Here is a 19,535-nt window from a genome sequence, read left to right as displayed (position 1 = left end):
ATGCATAGAAGAGCCGTGAATATGCGCATTTGCGCATGATGGTTGTCGCGCATTACCCACGATCTCGCCGGACAGACCCGTGCGGCAGTGAATGTGACTGTGATTGTGAGGCGCAGCTCGGACCCTGCTTGTCATGTTTGCACACAGCGCTTGTTTCCATCGCAAAGGCTCACTACTGACAAAGCCTCGCCTTGCCGTATTGCCCTGACTAGAAACATCTCCCAAAGTCCTGCTGACTCTGATATGAAACATCTCCTCTCATTGTCACCACCCAAATATCTTCCCCGCGCCCACACGATAACCTGAGACAAACGGATAAAGCGTGCCAGGCACCAATACTACCTCGTGACCACACGCACCTCACAGTATCACTCATCTCTCCCACAGACCAACAAAGCCAGGCACCAGCAAACAAACATCCCCACTCACCGCCCTCTCGCAGGCGCAAGAGGTCGCCCAATATGAGTAACACGCAACCACTCTCCCACACCCCACACACCGGCCTCACCGACTCCACCCACAACAGCACCAGCACCAGCAGTTCCGCTGAACGCTACCGCCTAGACGATGCCGACACCCGGCCGGTATTAGTATATAGATACCGCGGCGCCTTGAAGACGAGTACACAAAAGGAGATCTGCGCGGAATTGGATAAAGGTAAATCAAATCTCAATCATGAGCGCGTTTATACATAGAGGCATGCGCTGACGATGATATAAAAGACGACTCCCTCCGCTGCACCCACAAACCCATTCCCCGCGGAACCTCCTACCTCGACGTCCGCCGCCACGACCTCTACCTCCCTTCCGAACGGGAAGAGTACGCGCAATTCCCCAACTTCGACTCCTCGCTCGCCTCCATCAAAGTGCCGCTGATGGCGTACGTGAGTCGGATGGTGTTGGGGACGTATGATGCATTGTATATTGTTTCGCCGGAGACGACGCCGAATGCGAGTTTGGAGGGGAGTCGGCGGGTGAGTCCGAGTAGTAGTTGGGGTTCTTCGGAGGGGAGGGAAGTGGGTGAGGAGATGTGATGCATACGTGCACTGTTGTGCTTCAGCAATGGTCGTCATGGCGTTTAATATCATGGGTATACCACGGTAGATTAATTTATACGAGTTTATGTACTCCACGAACACAACGGCGAGAAAGCCGTTTCTCCTCACATCATCTGCGCCTTGGGAGTCTTTTCCACGATGAGTGGAACCGTGCGTTTGCCACATCAGTGCAGCAACTTCGACAATTCTAACAACTTCCGAGATACTGATAACAACCCACAATCGTTGCTACGCCTTCGCCTCCTCCCCACTCAGACTTAGGTCCTTAACACCCACACTAACCTCCAGCGCCCCATCCCCCTCCACATGCCCATCCGGCTTCACCTCCACCGCACCCTCGCCACCCTTCCCCGCCCCACCCGGAAACCGACTCCCCAAATTCTTCTCCTTCTTCTTCTTCTTCTCCGGAGCAGGAGGCGGCGGATACGCCCTGGTTTCCACAGCCTGCCACTCCTTGTCCTCCTCAAACGCCCTCCGTATCGGCTCCAGAATCTCCAGCAGTGCTTCCGTAACAGCGGGCTTGAGGGATTGAGGCGAGAGGATATCAGACAGGTAATCGTCTTTGAGTTTTTGAATGCAAGTATATTCCAGCGTTTCTGCGTCGCGGCGCGGGACGCTGAATTTAGGCACACCCTTATTCTTCAGTGCCGAGGCGGGAAGGAGGACGAATTCGACAAAGGAGATGACACCATTTCCCACTACCTGCTTAGGAGGACAAAAAGCCTTCTTCAATTTCTTCTTCACAATCTCCGCGGGCTCGATCAGATCGATCTTGGAGTCGGGGTCGCTGGAGCTCATCTTCCCGCCTTCTTGTAAACCGGGTATGAGTGGGTTCATGAGGTGAGCGCGTTTGCGGTAGCCGATCCGGGGAAGGGTTTCCACTGCTAAAGTGAAGATCTTGCGCTGATCGACGCCGCCGAATTGGGCGTCGACGTTTAGGTGTTCTTCGTCGAGGGCTTGCATGAGGGGGTAGAGGTGGGAACTCAGAGGTGGGGAATCGACTTGTTTGACGACGTCGGAGCCGGCTTTGGAAGCGTCGTGGACGGAGACTTGGGTGCTCAACTTATAGATGTCGCTAACATATTGCGAGCTGTACTGGTAATCCGATCCCGTGACGAATTCGAGGCGGGTGATGTCCACGCCCACAGCTTGGAGTAAGGCGGTGATGCAGTAGCGGTAGTATTTCACTCGTTCCTGGACCAGTTCAATGGGCGCTTTGAGGTTGTCCAGGAAGCCGTGGACGTCGGCGAGGAGGATGGTGACGTGGGAGCCGGCGGCGAGGAACTGGGCGATTTTGAGCATGGGGACGAAGTAGCCGCAGTGGGGTTTGCCAGTTGTCGCGGTGCCCCAGTAGATTCGCAATGGTCTTTCATTCTTTTGGAGGATCTCTTCGATGATTTCCGGATTCAGGACTTCTTGGAGGTTGTCTTTGATTAGGGCGAACTTTTCCTGTGGCGTGCTGGCCAGTTGGGCGGAGGTGGATTCGGCCATGGTGGAGGTGGTGGAGGGCAACCAGCTGCCGGGATGCTCTACTCGAAATCCCGCGTTGGTTTTAGCAAAGCACACCCTGCTCAATGACAGCTTGTGTCTTGATATGAGTAACTCCAATGGCAAATGTGACTCAGCACCGAAAGCTTGAATTGTTCGCAACGCCAAGCTTTGTGGCTGCCATGTGGCTTTGTCCTTCTAAACCGCGAACCTTGAGTACCCCTGCAGCAGCTGACGGACGAAAGTGGTTGCGACACTTGCGATGCTGGATATGGGTTTGCATATGCGATGACAGAATTGGACCACTGGATAGACAATGGATGAGCCACTGCCTAAGTCTGAGGCCGTCGCGGCTGGTCCCATATTGGACGGAAGTAATAGGGACGAGAAGAATAATGTAGAGACAGCGACGGCACCCGCGAAGACTATCGGAGCGACCTCTCTTGCTTCTACCATACAATCTTTTACCGATGGAGCATTGCACTTCCTGTCTCACGCCAGCAATGAGACACTCGGAGCATGCTTGGTGGGCCTAGGCGCATCGACATATCTGGTCCTCGGCAGGGTCGGACTCTTATTCATCGGTGTCGCAGGAGGCGTGGTACTGCATGCGACATGGGAGGGCGTGCGCCAAGATGATCGAGACGAGGCTACAAAGCGTGCGGAGCAGGAGCACAAGAGGGAGGTAGGGGTGCAGGTCGCGAAGAGGTTGTTGGACTGGAGAAGTTCTGCGAGAGCAGCACCAGAGGAGGAGTCGGATGCTATCAAGATCTATGCAGATCAGCAACTGGACTTCTCCGCCTTCGAAGCCGAGACTGAAAAGGCCTTGAACACTTTCGCCGATGCGATTATTAAAGACTATGTACATTACTGGTACGACCCGACTATTCCAGGCGAGGAGTCCTTCCCTGCTTCCTGTCGACGAACTCTGGTTGCCTTCTTGTTGTCATTGTCTGGGCATCTGAAACGCAAGCGACCTGCAGATGCCTTCCTCGACTTCCTCACGAACGCCAGCAGCATCATCATCGTCTTCCTTACCGAGCTGGCTTCTGCTATGAATGCTTCGCCGAACTCTTCTGCCGAGGACGCGATATCGACGTATCTCGAAATGAAGCCGGACAGCAGTCTATCGTATCTGTTGAATCAAGACTCACAGAATGCTAGACTGGCGGATGCTGCCGAGGATATCCTGCAAGCATACCTTGATTCGAAGGCATACAATTGTCCTCCGGTTCGAGCATTCCTGAAGCAGATTCTGGCGAACCTTGTGCTTGGCTACACGGTCACTTACTGCTCGGACGCGGCTTTCATCAATGGGTGGATTGTGTATGGGCTGGAGGAGAGTGAGACCACCAAGGAGGTTATGAATATGGTGGACGCGGGCGTCGAAGGTCGTCAGACTGAAAAGGTGGCGAAGACTTCTGTGTCTGAAGTAGACGATCAGGCGCGAACGTCACCCATGCAAAGCGCCGATGAGGCTGCAATTGATGTGCACCCATCTGAGCGACCAAGGTTGGAGCACCGTAGGCAGACAAGCAGAGCAGAAGAGGCCATGGACGAAGCCATGCGAGAAGCAAGACGACTGACGCAAATGATGATTGAAGAGGATGAGCGCCGAGCGAAAGAAGAGGCTGAGAAGGAGGCAGCCGCTAGCAGTTCCGAGGACGTATCTGGTGCGACTACACAAGGTGTCGCCACCCCGACTTCCAGTCAGAGCGATAAAGAGCGGCAAGATGAAGAGGCTACTGCCTGGAGCCAGGCCGACTCTTCCGTCGCAGATACAATGACGAGCGCCGACTTCAGCTCAAGGCCGATGACTCCGGTCACCAAGCAGCCTTTTACATCTTTCGATCAGATCCTACCCCCACAGGCAACCACTTTGACCGACAGTCCTGAAAGACAGCGTTCCCAACCTGCTCCCCTAACGTTACACAACGCTACTATCTCTATATTCGACGACAGCGTGCCAGGCGATCGTGCTTCGATAAAAGCCAAGCCACAAACAGATTACCTGATCCAGATCGAACCTGCGACGTCAGCATATCCAGGGTGGATGATCTCACGAAAGTTTCCAGACTTCGAAATTCTGCACGAGGTCCTTCGCCGGATCAGTGTCATTACGGGTGTCAAGGGCTTCCATGCCGAGCTGCCGAAGTGGAGGAACAACACTAAAGCCGGTCTGAGAGGCGAGCTGGAACGCTATCTATCTGACGCCGTGACGTGGCGGTCGCTCGCGGAAAGCGAAGGCATGAAGAGGTTTCTGGAGAAGGATCAGGGTCTGGCGAAGTCACCGGGTGAGCGTGCGAAAGGATTCGGGTGGCCTACGCCGGATGCGTTTGGGAAGCTAGGTGGAGAGATGATGGGAGTGCTTACGAAAGCGCCGAAGCAGGTTGCTGGTGGTGGCAAGGCTGTCTTCGGCGGCGTGGCAGGCCTTGTCGGGGGTGTTGGTGGGAAGAAGGCTTTGCCCGGCCAGACTGGGAACGGTTTGAGCAGGACGAGTACTGCGTCAGGCGCGGAGCTTCCTTTGTCACATAAGACCCAGGCCAGTATCAGTAGCGGCTCCATTGGCGGCATGGCAGCTGCGAGACAAAGCCAGGAGAGTGTGAGGTCTTTGGCTAGAGGAAGTATCGCTACCAATGCCAGCATGGACTCGAGCTACCGACAAAGCATATCATCACAGTATAGTGGAGACTTTGGACAGTCGAAAGAGTCGCTACAAGAGGAACAACCGGCAGACAGAACACTGATTCCGAACATTGATGGTGGGTTGGAGCCCATGATCAGCCTACCACCGCGGCCTGACGATATGCCTGCGGACTTCACAGCCGAGAATGTGGCTGCGAAGCGAAGTGTAGAGATGCCGCGAGTCTCAGATGAGCACCCACGTGCAGCACCAGCACTCCCAACACGCCCGCAGCTGCAAGACGCGAACCCAGCGTCTTCACCCACGAAAGCAAAAAAGCCGGGTATCACCGAACGTGAAACTAGCGTAGCAATCGAACTCCTCTTCGCCACAATAAATCAACTCTACACCCTCTCCGGCGCCTGGCAAATCCGCCTCACGCTCCTTAACGCCGCCAAATCCTTCCTCCTCCGGCCCGGGAACCCACAACTCCTAAACATAAAATCTATGCTCCAAACATCCCTCCTTGACTCGAATATCTCCGACTCCGGCTTAGCGGGACATGTCTACAAGCTTCGCGAGAATGCCTTACCGACTGAAGAGGAAATGGAGATTTGGCGGAGAGATTATCCGGCTAAGACCGATGAGGAGAAGGAGGAGTTGAGGATTAAGGCGAGGGTGTTGCTGGTGAAGAAGGGGATACCGATGGCTTTGCAGAGTATTATGGGGGCTGCGGCTAGTGGGGAGGCGCTAGGGAAGGTGTTTGATGCGTTGCAGGTTCCTAGTGTGGGAAGGGGAGTTGTGGCGGGTGTGTTGATGCAGGCTGTTGGTATCTTGAGAGCGTGAGCGTGGCGAGGATCGATTTGCAACATTGCTTGGGTAAAGACTCTACAAGCTCAATTGTTCACCATGACAAGCGCCACCGCTCCGCAATATGCCAAGATGTGGACAACAGATTTGCTGATACCGTGCATGACGGCATTGGCAGATTGTCCTGGACGATGGACAAAGCCAACATCCTCGCCCTCGAGTCCGATGATGATCAACGACAAAGAATGGTGATTGGTAACAAAGGATGCTGCTCATGTAACCTCTCGAGGACGACAAGGCGGTATGGCTCTTTGACATGTAAGATTACAGCTTACTACCAACCTAGCCAGCCTACCTATCTTTTCTCTACTCATCCTTCATTGAGTGCTCACTACATCTTCACGATCGCTGCAGTTGTTTGACTTCTTGGACGGACTGTATCCTTCCGACTTACGCTCCTTTGACACTTGAAGCAGCCTGACGAGCAGGTCTCATACTTGACGAAGCAGGATCTTGGTAAGAGCAGACTCAAAACAGACGACCTGGGATAGCGCCGTCCATTCGAAGATCACAGCTCTGGCTACAGGACAAAATGCCTCGCAATCTGACCATAACACCAGCACCTTACAAGTCCTCCCGTCTTGCCATTCCGCCTACGCCTTTCTCTCCTCGTCTGCCCATCACGCCAGCCAAGCTGTCCACATCACCACCGCGTAAGGCACAGCTATCGAGCACCCAGACACCAGCACAAACCCACGGAGCAATCCTAACCCTCCGCCCACCTCCTACAGAACCCCTGAATTGGCTCTGGCAATGCCACGTCTGTACCCGCGTCTACCAATTAGGCGTGACCCGTCGCTGTCTAGACGACGGCCACTTCTTCTGCGCCGGCACGACGACAGTGAAGCGCTCACGCAAGACGAATAAGAGGACTGTGAAGCACAAAGCCTGTGCGTCTGAGTTCGACTACCAGGGTTGGAAGAACTGGGGCGTCTGGCGCCGAAGTGTCGAGGAGCGAGTCGATGCCGCGAGGGGTATGGTCGAATTATCCGAAGGTATTGATGGGGAGCCGATGGAGGACGTAGAGATGCACGTGCGGGAAGCGGAGCAAGGGTATATGGAGACGAAAGAGGCTGAGTGGTTCTCCGGTGCATGGAAGAAGGAAGGATTCTGGAGGCCGAGAAAGAATTGTTGGGGTAGCTGTGATTATCCTTCCGAGTGTCGATGGGGTAAGCAGTATGGGGTCTCGACGCCTATCGCAGCAGTACCTAGCCTGTCTGCGAAGGTCAAATCGGATTCGGTGACTAGCGGTAATAGAGCTAAGAAAGCGACCCTGGTCACTTTTGGCGACATTTTGGACGATGGCAGTATGGACGATACGGCACCGGCTGCTGGACTTACCACAGATGTCGAGATGGGCGAGGGCCATCTGGTGGAGGACTCGGACGGTCTGTGGACGACGAATGGGGACAAGAGCCTCGACCGCAAGCCCTCTCTGGACGACCTCCTGGCGAGCGTCAAAAGACGCAAGCGGAAGAGTGCTGGTGGTCTCCCGAGTCCGCTCGGCTCGAATCCGCCCTCACCAACAGCAAAACAAAGCCACGTCTCCGACACAGACATGACCGACGCCGACCTCGCCGCCACCATTGGCTCAAGCGCCACAGCGAGTGTACTTCAGAGGGCATTCGATGATTTTGAACTGGATGTCAAGAAGTCCTTTGAGCGAGCCGGTGGGCTTGTGGCTGGCTGGGCGAGCTCGTTGCGTGGTAGTGCTAGTAGTACCAGTCTTCCTGGGGTTGGTTCATCCGCGAGCTCGACCGAGGATAAGGACGGCAAGGTCGATGGCACGGTTGTGGTGAAGGCGTTGAGACTTGGCAGGAAGAAGGGGTTCTCATTTGGTGGGAGTGATGTGATGGATTTGTAGTGTTGTGTCATATTTCAATTGAAGCAGCGTTTAGCGTCAGCGATCTCTTAGTTTGCAATCCTTCCTATCTACGCTGATTCGGTGCACCGCGCGGATCTCTCTATAGAAGTGACAATTTCGAACGCAGTCCTGAATCCATCTTCACAATGCAATTGATCACCGACGGCGTCCACGTCTTGCTCGACCGCAAGCTTCGTATCCAAGGTGAAGCGCTACTGAGAAGCCGCTTCGCACCTTAGCTTCGTAGTCCCGCTTGAGCACCTATCTGTTCATTGATACGAGAATGAACGACTGGAGTCAAGTGGTCCTGTCTGTTTGCGAAGGTAAGATTTGGGTATGCTGAGTGTAGCGCTCGGTGAGGCCGCCACGTACCCACAGATCCATACCCCGAGCAATGGCAGCACCCACTTCGTCAACCGGCATAACTGCGGCTCAAGCATCACGCTCACCCCCTCCCAGTATAGTATTTACGCCAACTGTCGCACCCAAGGATCCAATAGTCTCAATGGAGAGCTTGCATGCGAGAGATACCTCGTCCAGGGGCGCCACTCATGCCTGTACGACTGACTGAGATAGTTAAGTAAAGCTTGACATGAGTGGGTAATTGTAATTAGACGATGAGCGTGAGCTCGGTTAATGCCTCACGGGCGAGGAGGTCCGTGTTCAAGTCACGGTGGGTCTAATCCGATCTTTTCTCTTGGTTCCGTACCAGGTCTACGAGCGATGATGCGGAACAGGTGGCGAGAGGGGTTGGTGTGACGCCTGATGGCGGCATCTTCGAGTTCGACTGTGTTGATGATTCGATTATGGCACGGAGGCGTTGTGAGTAGAACGTTGTACATTAGTATCACCGAGCCCTCACTGCCATCTTCGACGTCCATTTATCTTACACCATATCCCCCTTTTTGGCATGATAATCTTGACATTTGACAACCCAAGAACGCCTCGCTATGCAAGCACAATACCCATACGAATCCACTCACGGCACCACCACCACACCCAAGCTAGCCGCCTGAGCAATGACGCTTTTGACCATCCCCTCGATCGGCACTCCAGATAAACGACTCTCACTCGACTTGATCTTGGCAATCTCCCACACATGCTTCAGACTGATCTGTCCTACTGTCCCCTTTGCACTGTTGCCTGCCGCACCTGTACCCGTCTGAGTTGACTGCTTCCCTCGGCCCTCCAAGCCTGCTCGCGAAGTCGGTCCCGCTACATTGCCTGCCCCTCGTAGCTTGTTCTTCGTGGGGAGTACACCTGCTGCTGCGAAGAGTAACGATGCCGTGGTCGGTGTTCGTAGTTCGAATGTAAACGAGCGATCTGGTCGGACCGTCACCCGGGCGGGTATCATTGTGCCCGTGACATAGTTTGCTGTTCTCGCATTGAATTCCTGGTTTTCCATTAGCATATGTGGAGCGCTTCTGATATCTGGCGGACCGACCTTGCAGAAGTCCATGGACTTGACGCCTTTACTACCCAGTGCTGGACCGACGGGAGGTGAAGGTGAGGCCTGTCCAGCACCGACGATGAGCTTGACTATCTGATCATTCTGCAATACCTTCCGCGCCATGACTACGACCTCCTCACAATGTTCGGTGCAACCTCGACAATCTTGAAGTTCATCGGCCAAGCATTCACCTACGCATCGGAGGCTCGGGAATGGGATAAAGTTAGCCTGCTCACGTAACACGATCTTGCTTTCGCCCGAATGAATCCGGAACTCTGACGAGGGTCTTGGTGCCGGGAAGGGCGTCGATCATGCTGACTTGAGAAGACTCTGTGCAAGCATCCCATCGTCTGCAGCCCAGAGCTCTCTGGAATGTGAACGTGCATCTCTACGACTTCTTCAACCACATATGTGCTCGAATAGTGGCAATGAAGGTGTGTCGCCACGCTCCAATGGACGTCCGACCACCCAATGCTACTATGCGCGCTGCAAGTACTTGCATACAGCGCGGCCAACACATCAAATCTCCCGCTGACCAGCGCCCAAACGGCCGATTTGCGAAAGGATGCCCCCTGAACCGTAGCCTATCTGCTTCAGCCCAGGCGTAACACAAGGTACCAGGCTCTATATGCAGTGAGACACACTCCTTATTATGATTGCTTCGTCATTCGTTTTCCGCGCACACTTTCTATCTTGGAACATGCTAGCCAGCATCACCAGTGAATTGTCTCACATCTCACAGTTGATACACTTTCAGCAGCACCCCTGGAGCTTGATGGCTCGTGGCAGCATGTTCTCTAACATGTCAGATACCTTGACCGTGAGGGTATAGTAGTCGACCTGTCGCCGCCTCGCTTGTCGGGCATCATGGTGAGTTCCTCCTCGGGCTCCGGGACGTTTGGGTCGACTTCGCACGAGCAGAGGCACTAACGCATGCTGTGCTTTGGCAGTCTGAGCCCACCTCGCCATCTGTACCACCGAAAGTGATTGTCTCGAGACCAGTTGACGAGGCAGCAAACAAAAGTGCGCAAAGGTCAGGCAGAAGACGGAATCTAGGCCCTAGCCGCATGAGCGAAGAGCAAGGACGATCTTCTGGTTCTAGCGAATGGATTGATGTTGACGATAGACCTTGGCGACGGAAACGGTCTTCGAGACGGACATCTTCTCGTCGGCACGAGCATTCTACGAGGTCGACTGCGGGAAGTGGAAGCGAAAGTGAATTGGCAAGATACTTCCCAAGCCTGAGTCGCATATTGGAGTCTGGCGAGTCGACAGTACGGTCTCGACCTGGAAGTAGAGGTCTGGATACATCTCGGAGGTCCGAGAAGACTGCTATTCGGCAGCATCGATATCAGGACGACGCTACCTCTACTTATCGTCGCCCAATCAGACATCGAGCAGGCGGTGTGCAGCGACGACTTGATCATCCCTTCAAGGTCAACCCTTCATTACTGTCCGTCTTGTCCAGTCTCACGGAAAGTACAGACAAGTCAAGTGGAAGCGGCTCGACAATTACTCAACGATCTTATGACAGACGTGGTAGCGATAGCTCCAGGACACCCGTTGGTATGCCTCGCCGTTCCGTCTCCACTTCCGATGTTGGCTCGACCGTAGGCACCAAGCCCCGTCCCAAATCGCCCAATGTCTTCGACTACATGGTCGCATCCACGGCCAGTGACGACCATGACAACCGCTCTGTTATATCGTCGTCATCGTCACATTACGAGCCGTCCATTGCTGGCTCGAGCGAAGCACCAGACACCCCATCTACACAGTCAACCTTCCCATCGCCTACAGCCACTCGCAGTCACAGCGTCGCGGAGCTCAGACGAAAGTACGATCCACAATATGCCAGCTCAGAAGTATCATCCGCTATGAGCGAAGAACAAAGCCCAGAATTACCATCGCGGAGCATGCAGGCGCCCAGTGTTAGCGATGTCGAAGAGGATGACGAGGAACATAGTATCGCGCCTACAGCGCCGTCCGAACTCAGCTTCCAGTCTCGCGAGAGGTCCGTATCACGATCCTCTCGCGGCTCAAGGTCTTCAAGACGTTCGGCGAGTCAAATGAGCCAACAGGATGAGGCTCGACGACAGCACATGGCTCATGCGAGCCAGCCGTATCCTCAACACTACATCAACCCGGTCTACGGCCAGCATCGATCATTCTCCAGCTCATCGACACACTCGGCACAGCATGGCTACCAGATGGCAATGCAACGATACCAATGGCCATCGCCACCAGCACCACCACCCCACGAGGCTACCATGAATAGCCACCTCGAGTCGATGGAGCCTCCACATGCGCCGGACGCACCAGACCTCAGTCAAAGGACGATAGCAGGCTACGAGAAACTCGCGTTGGAGCTCGCAACTCGAGACTCTTCAGTAGAACCTCTCTACAGAAAATTCGAATACCTCAATCACCGTATCCTCTTACACTTACAAGACGAACTAGCGGAACTCGAAGAACACCTTCGCACCCTAGATGAGATAATAGCACAAATGCATCCACCTTCACCATCAGAGAAAACAAGAACACCAGCCTCACGGCGCGCGGAGACCTATAATGGAACCGAGATTCACCTTCAGCGAACGAACCTGCTCGGAAGAATCTTCATCAAGACCGAGCAGTACAATCGTGCCATGACGGCATACACGAGTCTCATGAAGACCTCGAGCCAAGCCGAGATGGAGCAGGTTGAGGCATACACTTCTTGGTTGAAGGCACACAACCCTGTTCACGACTCAGAGACACGCTTTCTAAGCCATACCGTGGACCTCATCGCTCCCACCACTCCACCTTCACAGCCATTCAGCTCAGCAATAAGCCTTACGCCCGGAGCACTAGCGGCCTACATACCAATAACGCTAATGCTGCCTCTGCTACTCTTCTCCCTGATACCGTCCCTGGCAGGGCGCCTGGCCGTCACAGCTCTGATAGCGGCAGGAGCTTTCCTCGTGGTGGGTACGACGAGGATAAGAGGGTTGTTGCCGCCGAGAGAGTGGGCGGTGTGTGGGGCTGTGTATGCGCTTGTTATGGCGGCTGTGGCTGGTTGTGTACCTGTGTATGGGGCGTGAATGGGCCGAATGAGCTATACGAGAGGTTGAGGCAATGACAGGACGCCGGACGTCCTCATGGAGGATCGGAGAAAGATGCATTACGGCGTTGTGATGTTCGGCGTTTATGCTGTTATGATACCCATGCGTTCTATGTAATCTGTATGTGATATGCTACAAATGCCAACCGCCCGTCAAATCTACGATTCTCACGCAATCTAACGCCTTCGAAGTGTCTGACATTTTCATTCGTTCATTTATTCATCATATCGTTCGTACAGAGCTGTCTCTGTAAACCCCAGGAAAAACAATTCATGGTGTCGCATCATCTCGCATGCCGACCAAACCAGGTCTCGGATCTTGTAGCCATCCAGTTTATTGTGGTACCAATCGGAACCTGCTGTGTATTGTCTGGGCTAGGCAAAGCATTGCCTGTGCCCTTATGTTTCCTCCACACGGTGCGTATCAAGCCACCGGGATTGGAAAGATCCACGCCAATGAGAGCTAGTATGGTCAAGGGTATGCCGATGGTAAAGAACATCCATATCGTTTCAGTCGCCTGGTTAAAGCCAGGAGACATGCTCAGAAAGCTGGATGTGAAGTTCAGTGGGATGAATACCGTGGCAAGAAGTGTCAGTCTTGCAAGGCTTTGGTTCTGCTGGATGGCTCGGCGAGACTCTTCGATATTGATGCGGTTGCTGGCGAAGGTCTGGATAGTTTCAATTCGTCGTTGGCTGGCGTTCATCAACTGCTGGACGAGGCGAAAGTCATGTAGTAGAGATTGCAGTCCTCTGTCCGGGCGCGGATGGTGCGCGGCCTCCGGTGTGAGCTCGTTGCGGTCTTCAGGAGGCACACGGAAGACGCGATCAATGGACTCGGAGATCATGGCCTGGTACGAAGGTATGTTGCGCGCCCACGGAGACAGTTTGCGAAGAGAAGCATCGATTTGGCTTGGTGTCTCGCCCCAGTGTGGCCTCTCGAACTCCCATTCGATCTTGCAGAGCATACTTGCCATATATTTCAGCACGGTGCGCCAGCTGGCGAGCACCAGGCGGAACATGGGGATGGCGATACAATTGGGATCTTTTCGTATCTGTTCCAAGTCTTCGGCGTCGAACTTGCTACTCCAGTATATAACATCGTCAAAGAGCGACGTCCTGGTCGGAGGTTCTGGTAGTGGCTTTCGCGACGAAGGTGTGTTTTCAAATGGTCGGTTTCCTCCCCAGAGCGGATAGCCTGCCTTCACAGTAGGGTCGACAAGGAGTAATGCTAACAATAGTCAGTGATCTGATCATTGAAATTATACCAAGGACATACCTGTGATTGGCGCCTCTTTCTCGCGCGGCTGCACCCACAGGGACGTTTTCGAGCGACTGAGCGTGACACTGGCACCTTTGACGTCGAGCAAAGAGTCTTGGAGGCGTGCGCGACTTCGATCGCTGTCCAATCTACGGAGCACGTTGAAGTCGCCGCTTTCACCTTCGGCAGTCTTGAATTCGGGATCCGTCTTGAAGTAGCGGGCACGCAGGTACGACAAGTTGAAATGTGTCCGGCGTCTAGCATCGATGTCCAAGTCTGGTAGTTCCACCCAGGGGTCGCGGGTATTGTGGAATAGATAGTCTCCGATGTGTGACATGAAAAAGAGTGGGTCTACATCGTACTCGTGCCCTAGGAGTTCCACAACATCTCGAGAGAGGTCCTCGACGATTATAAGTCGAATAGGTGGTTTGGTGCCCACAAGTGTAGGTTGGCCGAGGAATTCTTGAAGTCCTGCATTAGTGTTGAAGTTGGATTTCTTCACTAGCACGTCGTCGACGTAGTCGAGCACACAGACGCTGCATCGCTGAGCACGCTCGTCGCGGTTGGTCGGATGCTTCTTGACGAACTTCCACTTTGGTGGCGCGCAGCTCACCTCCATCCAGTGGGCCAGATATTCGACATGAGGGAAAGACTGTGACACCTCTTTGACATATTTGAGATAAGGTCTTGTTGATCTAGGCAGAAGTAAGCTCTCCGCGTCAAGTGATGTGGCCAGCAAGACTTACAAGTCTGGTAACCTCCATTCTGCTGCACACTTGCCTTTATCGTAAAAGTCGCCAATGTAATAGGCATCACCACCTTCGTCAGTATGAGGTTGGATCCTGCATTCTCTCTCCAGTTCCTGCAATGTCGGCACCCGTCTCAGGTTACCTGGCGAAGGTTGTGGTCTAGTGAATGTTGGCAGACAATAGCTTTCGCCTGGCTCGTCCTCGTCGACGTTTTTTCCTCGACTGCTCCTAAAGAATGGTCGTGCTAGATTCTGAACCATGGTTCTGTGTGTTCACCTTTGGTTATCGAAGATAGAGCTCGCTTGGGAGAAAAATGACATCCAGATATTGGGGGGGCAGTGTCGTCTTTTTGTACGGTCTTGCTAGCGTGAGGCCGCACAACGCGATGCGAGCCTTCATGCACATTACTACTGGGCGCTGCATTGAGGTGAGCTTGTCCATGTCAGAGCCAATGGCCTCAAAGGTGGGCGGCCCCAGAATCCCGCAAGCCAGAGCTGGCCACATGTTTGTGGCTGTGTGCACGGACGTTTGTCTGCGAGGCTGCGAGGATGCTTTGAGACCTTCGCCTACCCGCTACACAACACAGCCCTGTGACGCTTTATTAGCCTTCCATCACAGCCTGACGACCTCATGATCCTTTGTGCACTGTCGAGGCCGACCTGTCGCCCTCAACCGCGACGTGATCTGAGTGACTGAAACTGGAAGGTACATCAACATGATCGCACCCCATGACCGATTGCCATCATCAAGCAAAGGTGCGTTCATCATTCACCACCTGCCAGCACAAACAAACACCAATCATCTTTTCTCCCTGCATAAGCATGCCGCGTTTTTATCCGCACAGACCTAACACCCGTATGCAGCGTGTTAAGATGAGTGCCCGATCTAAGCCTGATGATTACGTGGATGGACACAACGACTTCAAAGAAGCTACAACCAGCAACCGCCAGGCCTGGGACACTATCGCCGACTGGTGGGAGCGCAAGCAGAGCGAAACCGGTGAAGATGGCAACGACATGTTCACCCAATGTCTACTACCCCAGGTGCGAGAATTGACTGGTCAGACTGGTGGCAAAACTGTAGCCGGCAAGACAGTCCTGGATCTTGGTGCCGGCAGCGGCATACTATGTCGGATGTTTGCCAACCTAGGTGCCACCTTGGTCACGGGCCTTGACTACTCAGAACCTATGCTCGATATAGCACGTGCGAGAGCTCTAAAGGATGGCCACAATATTGTATATGAGTTTATTGACCTTATGGATTTCGACATGATGAAGCGATGGGCGGACGCACATCCCGAGTAAATGACTTGCCACTAAGATCAAGAGCCGCTTAAACTGATGTTTGAGCAGTAAATTCGACATCATAGTAATTAGTACCACGCTCAAGTCACTTCCCGACCTCGGGCCTATCGCGAAAGCGCTACGGCACTTCTTGAAGGACGACGGATGGTATGTGATCTTGCTAAATTCTAGGATTGAAGGAGCACTGACAGATCGAATAGTGTCGTGAACGTGGACCTCCATCCAGCCTTCTCGAAACCAGCCGGACACCGTGGTATTGAGATATTCGAAGACCCTTCGACTGGAAAGCAGCAGATGCAATTCTACATCAAGGTAACGAAGTATCTCGACATTTCTCCATCACAAAGTGAAGCCGTAAGGGGCCAGCCCGTGCCACTCGTAAGTATATAAGATCCCGTTGCGAGATGTGGCCACATTCTAACACCTGGTACAGACTGTCTACCATCGACCGTTCTGGTCTCTATTGACTCCATTCTTCGAGAATGGTATGGTGTTGGACGCCATGCGAGAACCAGCTTTCGAGACCCAAGGAGGCGACAAAGAGCACCCTCAGAGCTACCACAACTTCCCACAGACACCTATGCTACTAGCTTTCCGACTCAAACATGCGGCCCGGCCTACGCAATCCAATGCTTCTTCCTGACCAAGATGAGGTCCACCGCCGAACATGGACTAGACTCACACACAACCCACAATCCCGCCCATGATGGGTGTGAGTCACGCAGTCTGGTCGGCGGACTTCCATCAAGCGAGCGAAGCAAGCAGAATAGACCTTGTGGCAGCAGGGTCTGCATTCATGTGACTACGAAAGGGAGGCCAACGTTCTTGCATATGATACCCTTGGGACGAACACAATGGCGTTGCGATCAGGTGCTTAACCACCGAGGTGAGGTGCTGAGCCTTGGCATATATGCTAGAACTTGCGACCTGAACACGCTGGACGCGATACCGCATGCAGCTGGCAGAGGACAAGGTGTCGAACAGAGACTCCGAACGGCATATGCGAAAGCAGCTCCGCGAGGTGCGCCGACGAAGAAACGTTCTCAAGCGGCTGAGCAGAAGGGAGGAAACTCGCTATTCGATATACTAACCCTCGAGGCTAGCAATGAGGTAGGAGAGTCTTGTCGTGTCCGTGCTGGGAGAGTTTTCGATGGAGCGTTCGGCGCGGAGGGCGTTGTGGTAGCGTATATAGAGACGCGACATTTTGCGGTCGATGTTCCGAGAGATAGACATGTCAAACATGACCTTGCACGTGGTGTCACCGGAAACGTGATTCAAAAATGCCACATCAGCTCGTCTTTCGTGAGCAGGCAGTGTGCATCTAATATGTTAAGTCGTCTCGCTGTATGATGTACAATGCAGCATGGCTCACTCATGCGCGCTAGTAGTACAGATTGTCTGCTTCCAGGAGAGGCCTACACGATAGTCTCAAGCTTCCTTGCGTAGCCTAGCGTATTCTCGATGACCATACCACTGGCACTCATGACGTCCTTCTCAGCTGCGAGCATTTCCTCTTCCTGCTGCGGGAAGTATATCCTGCCATCCTTTGCCACCCACCCACGCGATTGTGCGAACTGTACTACTGCCCCTTCCGAGTCGAGGAAGAGAAGGTTCTTGGCGTTGGCAATAGGCAGAGAAGGGTAGGCGCGCTCGCTGCACGAAGCGATCTCGGAACGAATGGTGTTGATGAGAACCTAGTAATACTATCAGTCCGTTTCTGCGACATTCGCAATGTCCGTAGCTTACCTCGGAAAACACCGCATACTCGTCACTAGGCAAATGCTCTCCCTTCGTCTCACCCCACACCTTGTCATAACTGCCCTCCATCAACGCCTGCTCCAGCCGAACAGGATACTGAATGAACTGATCCTTCTCCAACTTCTCATTACCCGCACTCATCTCCAGTCCCTCCAGCACTGTATGGAACCCCGCATAATCGCCCACACTCAACAACAGCAGCAAATACAATCCCGTGACTTTACTCTGATTACTCTGCGCGTGTGATCTCGACCACGCGGATCCCTCGATGGCGTAGAAGGGTTGTAGCTGTTGGTAGTAGCGTGTGAAGCTCTCCGTGTCTCGTAGGCGGATGCTTATTAGCGCGCCAAGCTCGAGGATGGTGGTGGCGAGGTGGAGGTGGCTCTTGTGTGTTTCTTCGCTGGGGACGAGGGCGTTAAGGCGGAGGAGGGCGAGTTTGGCGCGGGAAAGGAGAGGTGGTGCTTGGGAGGAGAGTTGGGAGCCGCGGAGGGATTCGAGCTTGCTGGCGATCTGTTTGACTTCGTTCTCCGCCATCGTTGGTATTGTGTTGTTCAGCGGTGACTCGGTAATGTGCTTGTGATGTGGTTAAGGGCGATATAGAGCTAGATGCTGAGTGTTGTTGGTAGCACGTGAGGTGATGTGTCGTAAGTGATGATCTGCCTATCGACATGTGCCTGCAGCGGCTTACAGTAATCATGCGGCTCAACATCGGAATCTAACGGGCCGATCCAGCTGCGTGCCTTCCCCCAAGACGAGTGATTGTTCACTCACAACAATACTCCCCTTAGGAGCATTGCTCCGAGTCCACAGCTCTAGAGCCAAGTGCTGGAGAGTTCAATGCTCACATGGACACCATCCGCTCTAATCAAGCACAAGTCTGGCTCCTCGACTAGCGTACAGGTCATTGAAGTGTACACAAGAGTGATGAAAAACGTAGAGCAATGATTTGATAGAACGAGCGAATCTTACTACTGCTATGTGCGGCTGTGGGGACTTGATTGCGCGCGTAAGAGGACTCGAAGCTGTCAGCAAGATTTCAATGGCTGACATGCAGCCGAATGAAGGACGCTTATCTATGCGTCCACAGAAATCTTTCCAATCATCGAGGCACGTTGCAAGTATCGCAGTTGAGCTGACTTGATCGCAATGCGTGGCACGTCATCCATCCTGGCTCGTTCCCCGTACAGAGCACTGCTGTAGTCGCTGTCATGACCATACTAGTCGACGGATTGTATTCAAACAAGTCTGTTCACGAAGTGATTTCTTTCGACGAGATGGATCTGTTATACTTAATGGGTGGCCGCACCAGGCCAAAGCATCGTTCGCTTGTAGCATCGTCCATGTGGTGGGCACGTCAATGCTGTACCATCCATGCTACCAGCTCACGAAGTCTTGTCCTAGCTTTTTCGAATGGCGATTGTACTAGGCATGTCCACGATGGGTGAGCCTACTCCGACTTTGTACCCCGAGAAGTGATGGAACGATAGCCTGATGATGCTGTGTGTGTCTGCTTGTGCAGAGTCTGTCAGTATTGTGGTTGCGAGCATATGGCGTTGCGAGGCGAAGAGTACTCTCAGAGTGGAACTTTTCCGTGTCGACAGCTCAGCCTCGAGCGCATACATGAGCCAATGGTACGATCGGTCTGGTTGAAACCGTGCGATACTTCATCGATCCCGCTATGGCGTTGAAACGATTGCGACCTACTTCCATAGCTTTTGAGATGTATGAAGAAGAGTCGCAATGTTACGCGATACTCACCGTACACAAGGGAAACGATACGACGGCGGTAATCCGGCGATCCAAAACGTGCTTCTGGTCACTATCGAAGCTTTTCGTCCGATCAGGCTTTGAAGACAGGCGTGACAAAGATTCGTCCTTAAAAGGTAGCATACCCTCAACACGCGAATAGGCTGAGCCTTTGTTCTTTCCATCGGCGCTTTATGGACCAAGTGCGATGCTTTGTGATGCAGTGTGTAATATGTCGTATATCTCCCTCCTTAGTTTGTCGCGTAGC

General features: G+C 53.4%; 9 protein-coding genes across 9 annotated transcripts; 5 read left to right on the top strand and 4 right to left on the bottom strand.

Annotated features, from left to right (window-relative positions):
- Nucleotides 1–461: 461 nt before the first annotated feature.
- On the top strand, nt 462–1,033 carry LTS14_009441 (uncharacterized protein; the record flags this gene model as incomplete). The annotated part of the gene is made up of 2 exons (XM_064842123.1): nt 462–657; nt 723–1,033. 2 exons carry the CDS (start codon nt 462–464, stop codon nt 1,031–1,033), a joined length of 507 nt encoding a protein of 168 aa, XP_064690331.1.
- A 252-nt stretch (nt 1,034–1,285) lies between these two features.
- TYS1 (Tyrosine--tRNA ligase cytoplasmic) lies at nt 1,286–2,548 on the bottom strand (the record flags this gene model as incomplete). Its single annotated transcript, XM_064842122.1, has 1 exon — nt 1,286–2,548. The coding sequence occupies one exon, from the start codon at nt 2,546–2,548 to the stop codon at nt 1,286–1,288; it is 1,263 nt and encodes a 420-aa protein (XP_064690330.1).
- Nucleotides 2,549–2,861: 313 nt separating this feature from the next.
- On the top strand, nt 2,862–6,014 carry LTS14_009439 (uncharacterized protein; the record flags this gene model as incomplete). The annotated part of the gene is made up of 1 exon (XM_064842121.1): nt 2,862–6,014. One exon carries the CDS (start codon nt 2,862–2,864, stop codon nt 6,012–6,014), a length of 3,153 nt encoding a protein of 1,050 aa, XP_064690329.1.
- Nucleotides 6,015–6,570: 556 nt separating this feature from the next.
- LTS14_009438 (uncharacterized protein) lies at nt 6,571–7,902 on the top strand (the record flags this gene model as incomplete). The annotated part of the gene is made up of 1 exon (XM_064842120.1): nt 6,571–7,902. One exon carries the CDS (start codon nt 6,571–6,573, stop codon nt 7,900–7,902), a length of 1,332 nt encoding a protein of 443 aa, XP_064690328.1.
- Nucleotides 7,903–8,881: 979 nt separating this feature from the next.
- Nucleotides 8,882–9,475, bottom strand: MRPL19 (mitochondrial 54S ribosomal protein YmL19; the record flags this gene model as incomplete). The annotated part of the gene is made up of 2 exons (XM_064842119.1): nt 8,882–9,295; nt 9,347–9,475. 2 exons carry the CDS (start codon nt 9,473–9,475, stop codon nt 8,882–8,884), a joined length of 543 nt encoding a protein of 180 aa, XP_064690327.1.
- A 744-nt stretch (nt 9,476–10,219) lies between these two features.
- On the top strand, nt 10,220–12,432 carry LTS14_009436 (uncharacterized protein; the record flags this gene model as incomplete). Its single annotated transcript, XM_064842118.1, has 2 exons — nt 10,220–10,222; nt 10,303–12,432. 2 exons carry the CDS (start codon nt 10,220–10,222, stop codon nt 12,430–12,432), a joined length of 2,133 nt encoding a protein of 710 aa, XP_064690326.1.
- A 304-nt stretch (nt 12,433–12,736) lies between these two features.
- Nucleotides 12,737–14,719, bottom strand: LTS14_009435 (uncharacterized protein; the record flags this gene model as incomplete). Its single annotated transcript, XM_064842117.1, has 3 exons — nt 12,737–13,680; nt 13,729–14,405; nt 14,457–14,719. 3 exons carry the CDS (start codon nt 14,717–14,719, stop codon nt 12,737–12,739), a joined length of 1,884 nt encoding a protein of 627 aa, XP_064690325.1.
- A 597-nt stretch (nt 14,720–15,316) lies between these two features.
- On the top strand, nt 15,317–16,406 carry LTS14_009434 (uncharacterized protein; the record flags this gene model as incomplete). Its single annotated transcript, XM_064842116.1, has 4 exons — nt 15,317–15,759; nt 15,812–15,910; nt 15,964–16,141; nt 16,197–16,406. 4 exons carry the CDS (start codon nt 15,317–15,319, stop codon nt 16,404–16,406), a joined length of 930 nt encoding a protein of 309 aa, XP_064690324.1.
- A 772-nt stretch (nt 16,407–17,178) lies between these two features.
- Nucleotides 17,179–18,055, bottom strand: RPN12 (regulatory particle non-ATPase; the record flags this gene model as incomplete). Its single annotated transcript, XM_064842115.1, has 2 exons — nt 17,179–17,457; nt 17,510–18,055. 2 exons carry the CDS (start codon nt 18,053–18,055, stop codon nt 17,179–17,181), a joined length of 825 nt encoding a protein of 274 aa, XP_064690323.1.
- Nucleotides 18,056–19,535: the final 1,480 nt, after the last annotated feature.

This window comes from Recurvomyces mirabilis (genome assembly GCF_035927965.1).
Source record: "Recurvomyces mirabilis strain CCFEE 5264 chromosome Unknown scaffold_31, whole genome shotgun sequence".
NCBI classification, from domain to species: Eukaryota; Fungi; Ascomycota; class Dothideomycetes; order Mycosphaerellales; family Teratosphaeriaceae; genus Recurvomyces; species Recurvomyces mirabilis.
Note: the sequence above shows the minus strand (reverse complement) of the source record. Positions and strands in the feature narration are given on the sequence as shown.